At 42.2% G+C, this 12,458-nt stretch overlaps 1 protein-coding gene across 1 annotated transcript in view; it reads left to right on the top strand.

Moving 5' to 3' along the window:
* The window catches only part of LAMA3 (laminin subunit alpha 3), an 881,606-nt gene that overhangs the window by 820,584 nt on the left and 48,564 nt on the right, over positions 1-12,458 (top strand). Inside the window, exons 60-65 of the mRNA XM_085605753.1 lie at positions 230-409; positions 1,391-1,530; positions 2,435-2,593; positions 8,166-8,338; positions 8,447-8,603; positions 10,583-10,716. Coding sequence (XP_085461879.1) covers positions 230-409; positions 1,391-1,530; positions 2,435-2,593; positions 8,166-8,338; positions 8,447-8,603; positions 10,583-10,716 — 943 coding nt within the window. The remainder of the gene's footprint in view (positions 1-229; positions 410-1,390; positions 1,531-2,434; positions 2,594-8,165; positions 8,339-8,446; positions 8,604-10,582; positions 10,717-12,458) is intronic.

Genomic DNA, 12,458 nt, shown 5'->3' with positions numbered 1-12,458 from the left:
GAGCACCAGTTACATTACACAAGGACACATACATTTTTGGTAGGCACTGGAAAATTACGTGATTTTGCCCAGAATCACAGGATGCTGAGCCGAGGCTCGAACCAGGTTCCCCAGCTCCAAAGTTAGCAGCTCTAGCCATAAGGCCACATGCTGTCTCCAAATGTATTCCATTAATGTACTCTAGTATACGTATTTGCTGCAGCTTCACCTTCTTAACTTTTGTGCACAGATGACATAGACACAATGATCAACAGTGCCAAGAAAAATGTGCAAACCGCCAATGGCATTACCAGTAACATCTTGAATGAGCTGAATCCCATAAAAGAAGACGTAGATAAGCTGAAGGACTCTATAGGCATCACTGAGAGTGCTGCATTCAACAAAATTCTAGAGGACGCTGGCAACTCAGGTAAGTGGTTGGGAATGTAGATGACATTAACATCCTTTGGTATATGGTATCAATTTTACATTGTTGTCCTTTGGTTGGGCTCCTCACCTCTCCAATTCTTAAGGTGCATTAATAGATTTTTATAGCTTGACGTCTGCTTTTGTGTTTAAAAACCTATGCTCCTAAAATTGTTCTTTTTTATTAAAACTGCCTTTCCACAATCACGTCGGTTGGACATTTTCAACATAGCAAGTCAACAGGAGATGATAGCATCTCCCACCTTGCCGAGTTTGGGTCTGGCATTAGACAAGACCTTTTCCAAGTAATAAATATATTTATAGCGCACATGCTTTCATATGCAGACTTTTCACTAAGCACTCCTCAACCACTGCTCTACTTAAGTGCCACTCACATTTTACCTCCGCCCAATACAGCATAGAGCATGGGGCACAAGGTCAGACCACCTCAGACATTAGCTTAACAGAATGTGAGTGCCTAGCATTTGCTCTTCCTCAACGTGCACATCTGCACAATAAATAGTCACTTTCAGTGCTAGGGACTACTGGTGAAATATCTGTTTTACATAAAATATATCTTGCTTTTAGATAACCCTTGTTTTCATACAATGCATACGTTCATACAAAATCTTTCACAAACAAATTACGCATTGGTAAAGCCAAAGGATCAGCAGCCAAAGCTAGACCTATTGGCTTTGCCATGGTTAATTATTGGGTGGTGTCCCCGAGGGTCTCCAACAACATACAGTAAAATAATTCAGGCAAAATATATAATGCTCAGCAGCCTGTGCCTCTGAAAAATGACCTCTTCCCAAGGACCTGTGTTGCCAAAGATAATTATTTGTAAGCTTTAGAGCACCATTGCTTTGGATAGTTTGACCAAAGATCAAGGCAAGGAGTTGGGAGTGCTTGTAGATGTCTTCTCAATTCAGTGTTCTGTTTTCGGTCTCTGCCACAATGATGGTCTTTGTTTGATTTCCAACAGTGACGAAGCTGACCAACAAGCTCCCAGACCTTTTTAGCAAAATGGAGAGCATCAACCAACTGATGCCCATTGGAAATATCTCCGAGAATGTGAACCGTATCAGGGAGCTCATACAGCAAGCCAGAGATGCTGCCAACAGGGTATGTTGCATGTTGCGTCGATGGCCTTCTGGAGGAATGCATGTTGTTGTTAATGTGTGTTGGCATAATCCATGCAAACAAATCCAGCTACTTCTTATTTATCAAGTTTGAAATTATTGCTTACATTTGGGGGTCAGCTTCCAAAGGAATTATAGTTGCTATAAATAATGAAAAATGTGAAGCAATGTTCGACTGGACAACAGTTGCAAGAAGGGAAGTTGTATTTGTTTTCAATCAAGGTGAAAAACATCCCTTTGTTCATAGTTACCCATCCACAAGGTTATTGTTTTTTGGTCCCCACATTCTCTCTGCTGTTGGAATGAGCAGCACATGGGTAGAGTAGTAACAAGGATGGCATGCATAATCTGGTATCTTGCTACTGAACTCTACCAACCTTGGAATTAGGTTGCCCTCTCCTATTTAAATATAAAAAAAATAGCTGGTGTCTTAACGACTTACACCAAATCATCCTTGGCAATACACCCCGTGCCCCTTGGGCAAGTATAAAAAAAAGTACCTGGCCTCCAGTCACCCTTCCCATGCGTCCTCTGCAATACCGTCCTGACACCCCAAAACAAAGTTCCTGGAGTCTAGCCACCCTCCAACACCACCCTATTTGCATGTCCACCCCTCCCCCCCTCATAAAAAAACCCTACCTGGCATCTTACCACTCTCCCACACCACATTCTCTCATCTCACCATTGCCACATAAACAAAAAACTACCTGGCGTGTTGCCACCCACCCTTGAGAGCCATAGGATGTAACGTTATTATTCATTTATCGTAGCAGCACGTCAGTATTTTGTTCATTTCTACTGTATGTCTGGGTTGAAGGGGAGGGATCATGCTATCCATAAACATTAACATATTCCTGTGTTTTCCATTCCTCCTCTGGCACCTCTAGGTCGGAATTCCCATGAAGTTCAATGGTCAGTCTGGAGTTGAGGTGCGACCTCCAGCCAACCTTGAAGATCTGAAAGGCTACAGCTCCCTTTCGCTGTACCTACAGAGATCAGCCGCAAGCCCCCCTGACATGTTTGTCATGTACTTGGGGAATAAAGATGTAGGTATTCCTGTGTATGTAAGCATGTTATAGTAGACTCATTCCCTGAATGCTTCCTACTGTGCTCATCATTTTGTTGTTGTTTTTGTTTACATTTGTCGATACCACTGCTGTACCAAAATGCATTAGCATTCTTTTCATGAAACAGTAAGGCCACATAGAAATATGCAGAAACAGCAACGTTGGATTAAAAGATATCTCGTGAACTATGATATAGAGAATGGTTAGAGGGTGAAAATGACAGAAAATTACAGCTCTACAGTCAAAGAATTATGAGATAAATGTAATTTAACAGTTATAAGGTCACAGAGTTTGTGCTTCACCCAATTTAGTTCAGGTGGCGTTATTAAATATGTGTTTTTAGCATTGCCCTGAAGGACAAGAGGTTTGGTTAAGTCCTTAATGTCGGAGGGAGACTAACCGGAAGGCGGCCGAAGCGCCAGTGATGGACTGACTCAATGCGCCAGATGACATCCCCATCCAATGGAAGATCCAGTGATCGGCCATTAAATGGTTTTGCATTGACTGAGTGACAGCAGATGGTTCTGTTTCACTTGGACTACAGACAACCAGCAGTTAAATACCCCTATTTGAGTAGCTAAGCTTTAGATCCTGGCATCATTCTAACCTATTCTTTGCATAATAGCGAGTACTTCTTAGAACTAATAAATTTTACTGGTCAAATGAATGAATAAATGAACCAACAAATAAGTGAAGGGATTTGCAAACTGCAGCTCAGCGTTCTGGGTATTTTGGATTACAGAGCTGTGCTCATCTCCCTGCCCTGTACTGCAACCAAAAAGTGTAAATGGTTGTTTTTAGAACTGTATGCTTCGAGAGCACAATTGCTTTGGAAGAATGCCAGTTTCAATGTCATCAGTTTCCGTCTTAGATAAAAGGACAAAACGAAAGCGGACCAATGACTAGAAAAGTGGGAAAACATAAATAGAAGAAAGAAAAGGCTCAAAGGTAAAGTAGCACTAAAACAAAGAGCAAAATAAATAAATACATTTTATTTTATCGCCAGTGTAAACACCTCCAGCTACTAAATACGCTTTTATGAGTGAGGCAGGTTTTACCAGAAAAAAACTATGGGTGCTCAATCATTTGCTCGTTTCATGCTGGTGGCACAGCCTTTGTTCCTACTGTCCCATGGCTGATTCTGCCAGAAGCCTGGTGCATTAGTGGTCTGACAGGGCCAAAGACTCCACCGCTCCATGATCAGTGGTTGCATGACCACCCCTCGTTCCCTCATTCCTTGGCACCGTCTTTTACATGGCACACGGCATGCATGCAGTACAAACCAGTACAGGTGTATGAACGTGCAGGGTAAATTGCAACTCATCTTGCCCAATCTTCTGTGTTGGCTTTCGTCTTCTCCCACCTGATCGCCAGGTCTCTTGTTCATCCTTCAGAAACAAGCGCCCACTGCCACTTCTTTCGAACCTGGGCAAATATTTATTTCATTTTAAAGAATGAATGGTCAGTGAGGGGAATCATGTAACTCGGCATGTGTTAAATACACCAAGCGCCCTGGTGCTAATAAAGCGAATTCATGGTGCCCCGCCACTGAGCACATCAAGACCAGAGAGCACATCTCATTGAAGTGAATGGAATATACAGCTCTGAATTTCATGGCAAGTTTTGGGGAAAAGCAAAAGATAACCCTAGTGACTATTCCTGACTATCTAGAATCGAAACACCATGTAGCATACCAAGGACTTTGCTATGTTTGTAAATTGCCAGTGGCTTTTACTTTGTTTTGCTTTTGTGCAACTACGGTTTCATGTACCTGTTCGAGAGGACCTCTCTCATAGAGAGCAACAGAAGGGTCCTGTAAGTGCTCGAGCTGTCTGCTCTGGTAAAACCTGAGTCGCTCCTCTTCATACAAATCTTTAACACTAGAAGGCGTTCCGCCCCTTAACAGCACACGATGAGCCCAAACAAACACCAGTGTCATTGATGTTTTGAAGGAATAAGGAGATCTCATGAAGATTGAATGAATCATGGGAAACTGTGTGTCTGACATGAACCTAGCTTTTGCACTGGGAAAGGCAGTCTGTTTGAAAAATGTGTATGAAAGCACCCTGATACACTCAAGAACTCTAATCTGAGCTACTCTAGAACTCCAGCCTGGGCTCCTCTCAGTACCTAGCAGAGTATTACAGCAAACGTGGCTCGGAATATTGCATGATTGCAATTCAGTACATTTAAGTCTTAGAACTTATGTTATTGACAACCCCTTAGGTGTTAACCTCCACTGGTTTTCTTTTCAGCTTACTTAGTACATAATAGTTTAATATGCTGCCCCCATATTGTCCCTACTTCGTGCACAGAAGTAGAAAAATAAAGCTTTTCCCAATTTTTTAACAGCGGCACATTAATGTCATACCATAGATTTCTTTTTGGTGTGAATTTCAAGACAATATGTTCAATCCTGGTTACATTCACTTAGGCAAACCAGAATTGGCCCCATTCCCCAAAACAGCGCCCACACTGACTTGTTTCCCCTCATATATGTTGTATACCAAAATATTGTATACAGAAATACGGTGTGACATAAATATCCTGTTTTAAAAATTGTTTACAAAAATTTGACTGAATGGGTAACATTATTATTAACTCCACTAAGGGTATATTTTTATTGAAGATACTTAGGACACAATATTTATGTTGGGCAATATTCTTACAATTATTTTCTGGTGCCACACTCCACAAATTGCCAAACCTCTATAAGAGCTCCCTATCACTTCTCGGTTTCGTAAGTGAACCCATAGTCTGAGTGACTCTCTTACCTTCTTCTTCAAAATTGTAGTAGTAATGTCCATATGCAACAAACATTATTTAATCTCTTCAACCCCACTCGCTAGCAACAGGTCTTCCATTCTTCCTAAAACCCTTAAGCAGATTGGGGCTGATTCACAAAGGGCATCTGCACTCAAGGCGGAGGCCCATCAGTTGTTTTGGGGGCCTGCACTCACGGCAGGGGCCCCGTAATGGATAATTGGAGTACAGAGGTCCCGCTATGACCACGGGGGCCCTGCCTCGACTGCGGGCTTCCGTGACAAGTGCAGAGGCCCTTTGTGAATCTGGCCCATTGTCTTTAATTTACATTCCGAATGCTTTACTGCCGTCAACCTTGACCTCTCCCCCCTTCATTCCAGCATCTACAAAATGCAGTCAGTTAAGGCTGCCTTCTCCCACCATTAACACTTCATTAGTCCTGCCCACTACTTTCATCCACCCCTGCAACCTTCAACTGCCTGTTCACTGTTCCTGCTTCAGCAGTGTGCATCATAACACCTGGCCTGTCACCCCCACCTCTTTTAGTGTATCATAGTGGACAACAATCTCTGCGCCACCCCCACTACTCGTGGGATGCCCCCCAAACACCGGCCTCAAGGTCCTCTCTCTCCACCCCTAGACCACACGCATTGACCATATTTCCTCTTCCCACCGCTTAACTCACAATGCTTGAATCACTTTGGCTCATACCTTAGAGAGTGTTTCTGCCAATACATGCAGCATAGCCACACATGGCCTATTGATGATCTGGTTCCAAAAAGAAAATATGTACATTGCTTTGTCTGCGGAGTCCAAAATAAGCTCAGTCCTCATCTCTTTCCTGTGCTTGGTTACGTCCTCTCATGCAGCCATAATCTTTGGATCCACTTAAAAAATAAAATAGGATTCTCTGAATGTATATCCTCAGCCACCCCCAGCTTCTTCACACCTACAGAATCTGAGAGACAGGAACATATTTTTATTAAGGTAGTAAGACAAAAATGATTCTTTGGGGCATACACAGAATATTAAATTGTTGTAGATTAGAAATTAGAGCCGTTCCCATTAAAGTGAAGGTGTGCTAGAGTTGTAACCCCCTAAGGCTTATCTTCCTGTGACATCATAGCACATTTGATAAGCTACTTAACCCTCCCACCTACTTTTGGTACTCATGCTGTGATGTCAGCAGTGAAATGGTACAATCTGAATTTGTCACTGAGACAACCAATCGATTTCTCGCATGTTCAAATCTGCCCTCCCCGAAGTTCCACTTGGCCAAGGTACACATAATTGCCATAGTCCTGAGCAGCCTTGACTGCTGCACAGTGGCGGCGACTCCGCTAAAGCGGAGGAACATCGCCCCACTGCTATTTCAGCCGTGAAAAAAAGAAAAAGAAATTGATAATAACAGGACGTTATTATCATTTTATTTTTCTTTGCTGGAGTTGGGGTGGGGCTGGGCTCTGTGACGTCACAGGAGGGGAGGAGAGGTTTGCACTCCTCTATGTGCACATGACAGTTTGACCAGCCCTCAAGGGCTGGCCAAACCGTCATCGCACTTGGCATGTTCTCCATTAGGCTGCGTTGCACATCCCCGTGGAGAACATGCTCAGGTTCCCAGGCACTGCCTGAGCATCCAAAAAGGACGCTCAAACCAATCACGACGCTGCTTCGGCAGCGTTGTGATTAGCTGGGAGAGTTCGGAAGCCTTGGTGCTTTCGGTGCTTCCAGCAGACCAAGGATAGAGGAGAGGCGTTCTGCGGCGCGGCAGAGAAGGTAAGTTTATTTATTTATTTATTTTAACCCATCCTCCCCTGCCCCAGCACCCCCATTCCGAGACAGCCGCCACTGCTGCTGCAACACCTAGCTCCTTCAAATCCCTTTAAAAGACCGTATGGTTCACCGTCGCCACACTGTTCGAAAATGCAAGATCTGGTCCAAGTTTACAGATACCAAACTGGCTGGGCAGTGTATCACACTGTACATATTTCCCATCTTAAGGTTCACTACCATTCAAGGCCTTTCAGTACCCATAATGCACTACCCTCTCTTGATGGACATAATCAGTCTCCAGATATCACGATACCTATACAGTCTTTCTCTTTGTGCACCTCAATTAGAATGGCATCTCATTGAGTAGCGAAAGACCGCTTATTGTGCCACAGTCAAGAAACTAAAAAAAAAACCTCTTGAATGTTAAGAGTGCTGTCTCCCACTGCTCCCACAACTCACTCCTACTCTCATAGCAGCCAGACTATGTATGTCGTTGTCCTAAACATGTCTTGTTCACCGTCTGCATTAATTTCCGTTGATTGCTTATTTTTTTTCCAAAACTGTAATAAAGACATATTAATATAATCTCTGACTGAGATTCTAATGTAATAAACCAATAAATGGTTGTATGTCTTAATGTCATGGACAGAAATATAGCGATGCTTAAATATTGTGGCCTAAATATTTAGAACCAAAATATTGTGAAGGGAAGTGTATATATAGGTTTGTACAGATTTACTGTTGTGAACTCCACATACATGTACCTTGAAGACATACCCAGAGGCGCTTGCTTTCATGATATCTGGGTAGTTAGTATGTTTGTATGATGATATGTCGTCCAAGGTATCCTTATAATATATCTAAAAAATACTGGTCTTTTTTGTGAAGTCTCCTGAATAGAATTTAATCATGCAGAAGGCTGCCCAGTAAAACAGCCGTCCTTATAAGCCGAAACTCAATTTCACTACATTTTCCCTGGAATCAATGAGTACTTCATTGTGCTTTTTTCATGTAGACCTCGAAAGACTACATTGGGATGGCTGTAGAAGACGAACGGCTCCTTTGCGTTTATAACCTCGGGGGCAGGGAAACTGTGATAGAGGTGAACGCTAAAGTGACACAAAGCGAGAAGGCCGTGGTTTCAAATATACTTGAAGATGTCGTCATGGACCGAGTCTTGTTTGATAGGTACAGGACTGTTCAATCAGCCATTTTGTATATTTCTTCATTTGATTTACCCTTGTTGTCATGTATTGCTAATATTAATGCAGTCCGCTTTGTTCATTTTGGATCCAGGATTTATCAATATGCAACTGTGATGTATAGCAAAGGAGCCACCGGTAGAAATCCATCGAACTCATTGGATGAAGGGAGCGTGAGCCCAACAACCCTGTTGAACCTTGACCCCAACAATGTTGTCTTTTATGTTGGAGGATATCCAAATGACTTTACGGTGAATATTTTATTAGAGTTTTCTTGTTCTTCATCCTTTTTTTGTTCCTTTTCGTTACGTTTTCAGGCATCTCACTACAGAATAATTGTACAATCTTATAGCTTTAAATCAGCAAGTGATTAACACAACACAGGTGGATCTGTCTTTGTTTCAGACCTGCCCAAGGCTGTATAATCCCCAAACTCCCATTTTGCCTACTGTCTTGCTCAGAAATGTTTTGTTCCAGTTAGAGTCAACAAACAGAGTCTGATAGCTTAATGGTTCCCTCAGTCATCAGCGGTCCATTTTCTCTTTCAAAAAGTCCACCACCTATCATTCAGTGACCTTCTGTTTCACTGTAGTTATGACCATCACAAGATTGTTCCCATCCCTCCTTTCACTAGCATGCCCCAAATCATTTATATTGTGCATTTATTTTATTTTGTAAATATTTTTATTGTTTATGTATCTTCCTTTGCATCTTAAATGTTTCAAGGAGCACAGCAACAACATTCATAACAATAACAGTTTTGCATGAGGTACATTTCAGAAGGACCATGTAATAATCATACCAGTAATAAATATTAGGTGAGAAAATTTATCTCGACATTGTTATATCCCAGACATATGGTCTTATCTACATGTTTGTGAAACCTTCAACAAGTGTTTCGCTTGTTCAGCAGTACATATCTTAATTCACTATATCAGTGTGGTTGGTACTATGAGATGTATTGCCTGGCACATGATCTAGTAGGTTTAGCCCAAAATAGCGTCCCCATAGGCCCCATATTTTATTACATTTACATGTGCATACTCTGGTGGTATAGGTCATGTGTTTAGCGGCCATATAAAGGTCCATACCCTTCCTCCATTCTTTCATTGTGGGAGTCACCACCACCAAGCCACATCTCTCTTGGTGACGACCAGGTCTAGTGTCATTAATGTCAACTGAGCCCTGTGCATGTCAACTTCGTTAAGTATACCCAGTAGAATGAATTTGGGCTCTAAGTGTATAAGTGCCCCCATTATCTTCCCCAATTCCTCCACTATTTTCTTCCAGTACAGTTGGATTTTGGTACAGCTCCATATTGTATGGTAGAAATCTCCCTTCACTGTTTTGCAGTTAAGATAGAATGGCGAGTCGGCCCTCCCCATCATATGTAGTTTGTCTCTATCATAATATCCTACGAAGGATTTTGTACTGGACCAGTTGTATCCTTGTTTTGATGGCCACTTCTCTAGGGTGTATCACTATATTGTGCATTTATTATGCAACTAAACTCCATAGATCAGTGTCTCTGAGCCGTGTTAACATTATCCAAGCTATACAGAAAAAGGAAAAAAAAACTAAAATATTTAAATTTGTCAACCTTTCATGTTTGCACTACCCACTGTCTGAGGCTCCATGTTTACTATGTAGAACCTGTAGGAGTCAGTAGGAGAGTAAACAATTTTTCACATCAGTGTCCTTGACTTCACGTGGGCATTTTAGGCTGTAACTCTGCACTGTACCCGTCCTGATGAGCCAGGTAAAGTCCACATAGGAGCTTTGGCTGGTTTTCTCTGCATTTCCAGTTTTACACGTGTGGCAAAGAAGCCAGGAGTTTCTCTAAGGATGAACCTCACAACCAGGAAAGCGCTATTGTACTTTTGGATTTTTTTTTAAAGACGGGCATATATCTACACTCTGTTAATAATATCAGCACTAATCTAAAAACACCACCATTCAAACTGTTGTGTCAGCATTGTACAAAAAAACGTAATGTAGCTACAACACAAAGTGAGTGTCTGTCGTTGTACAATGCAATTACTTCTCAACATGCACAAAGATGTATACCTTGAGTGCACATACGTATATATGCATTCACTCCGGCAGCTAACTTGTCAGCTACATAGGTAATTGCAATAAACCGCACAAATAATTAACAATTGCAGGGTGGTGATATGTTCAGAATTTACATAACATGAACGGTCTGAATAAACCTGTTTTTCTTGTACAGCCTCCCCGAAGACTGAACTACCCTAAATTCCAAGGATGCATCGAATTGGATGACTTGAACCAGAAGGTGATCAGTTTATACAACTTCAAGCAGACATTTAACCTCAACACGATCGAAGTGACACCATGCAGAAGGTAAATACAACTCCTGCTTTTTCTGGGTTAAACATACTTCGTTCAACATGTTCTGTAATGTTTTATTCTGTGTAATACCAAACATACTGCATTAAGGCTGTTAGGGTGGTACCTCGTCCTTTATTTACCGGGGCAGATATTTTGTTGAAAGGTGGATTAGTTGTGTCTAATGTGTACCCTGGTTGTTCTTTTTCCAGAATTGAGGCATAACATAGCTGTTAGGACTACATGTATATTGGTAGACAAAGTCACAACATTGTGCATGACACACTGATTCGGGTGCAAGGTCTTTAAGAGGCGTTGTCCCTCTTTCCCTTCTAAGCCTATCAATGTGTTTCTTTCTCCATTCTTCTATTTCTGTACTTTGTCTTTTCCATCGTTTTTCCAAGCACTGTCCTGCAAATGTTATCGATCGTTTTTATTGCTCTTCAATATCTTTATGGCCCACACCCTTCATGCAGCAGAATGTATTGTAAAGCCTCCAGTGTCTCATTCTGTTCACACACCTTCCATGACACCACATCTGGCCTGCTGTCCACCACATCCCTAATTTGTTTATCCACTTCCTTTTTTTTCTAAATTCACTTCCCATCTCGCACCTTCCTATCTTTTGAAAACCTCTCTATCATGTTCTGCAGAGTGATCGTCTGTGTCCACGAATGTGGTTTTCCTTCCTGTAGCAAGCCAGTTCTAGTAGAAAGGAAAAGCATGGCTTTGTCAATCTAATGGATCCAAATGGTGCAACTTGTGTTGAGGCATCCACATTGGCACCCTATTTAATACATCTAGCTCAATATGTCACGGTGTGAAGTGCTGGATCTAGAGGTTGGTCCTTTACCTCTTTCGTAGAGGCTGTGAGGTAAAGCAACCTCTTCCAGAAACCAAATTGTCTGGCTGAGGTGTAACATGGGTTAGAGTGAGGATGCCCTCTCGAAGCAGTACCTGACAGCACCAGCAGGAATAAGCTCAAAGGCACAATAATTATTTTGGATCTGGGTGAGACCAGACAAGAGAATAGCTGGAGCTTTCACGACTGCTAAGTTGAAGCTGGCAAGACTGAAGCACAGCTATAGATGAAGAGAAGAATCGAACGACAGGAGCAAGAACAACCAGATGTGACACTCTCATACACCGATCATGGGCACTTCATATACTATTAGAATGGGCATCAAAACCACTTGACAGGACGGGGCTGGTCAGAGAAATAGACATGCGGAAATGGTGATCATGTTTGGTGGCCATCTTGGAATGCAGCCACAATGGTCGCCGGCGTGGTCCCATAACACACATCTTGTCTTACAAAAAGCACTACACTTGCCTGTCACTGTCTGATTTGAATTAGCATAGTCCTAGATCTTTGGAAATGCTGTGTGGGTGTTTAGCATTAGGTCGGGGGTGTTTACATCCTTTTACCATCAGACACAATAAGTACACAGTATAGTGAAGATCAAGTTACCTTTCTCATCGGTGCAATTTCTAGCATATTTGGAGCATACACCGGACATCTAAATTGTTGGAGAACACATAGTTGTGCGAAGAGGTTTAGCTTTCACGCATAATATGCTTCATTTCGTGTGCCAGGTTCTGCATTCATGAAAGGAGCACACTTTTTTAGCCTCTTTATCAGAACTAGTTTGGGGCCGCATTCAGGAACTCCCTACCTAATCCAGAGCCCTGTGTCTCCTAGGCTTCCCCCCCAGGCTAAACATGGCTACAACACCTTCACTTCCTTATTTGACTAA

Source organism: Triturus cristatus, chromosome 5_1, assembly GCF_964204655.1.
Source record: "Triturus cristatus chromosome 5_1, aTriCri1.1, whole genome shotgun sequence".
In the NCBI taxonomy this organism is placed as follows: domain Eukaryota; kingdom Metazoa; phylum Chordata; class Amphibia; order Caudata; family Salamandridae; genus Triturus; species Triturus cristatus.
This window is presented reverse-complemented; position numbering and strand designations above follow the sequence as displayed.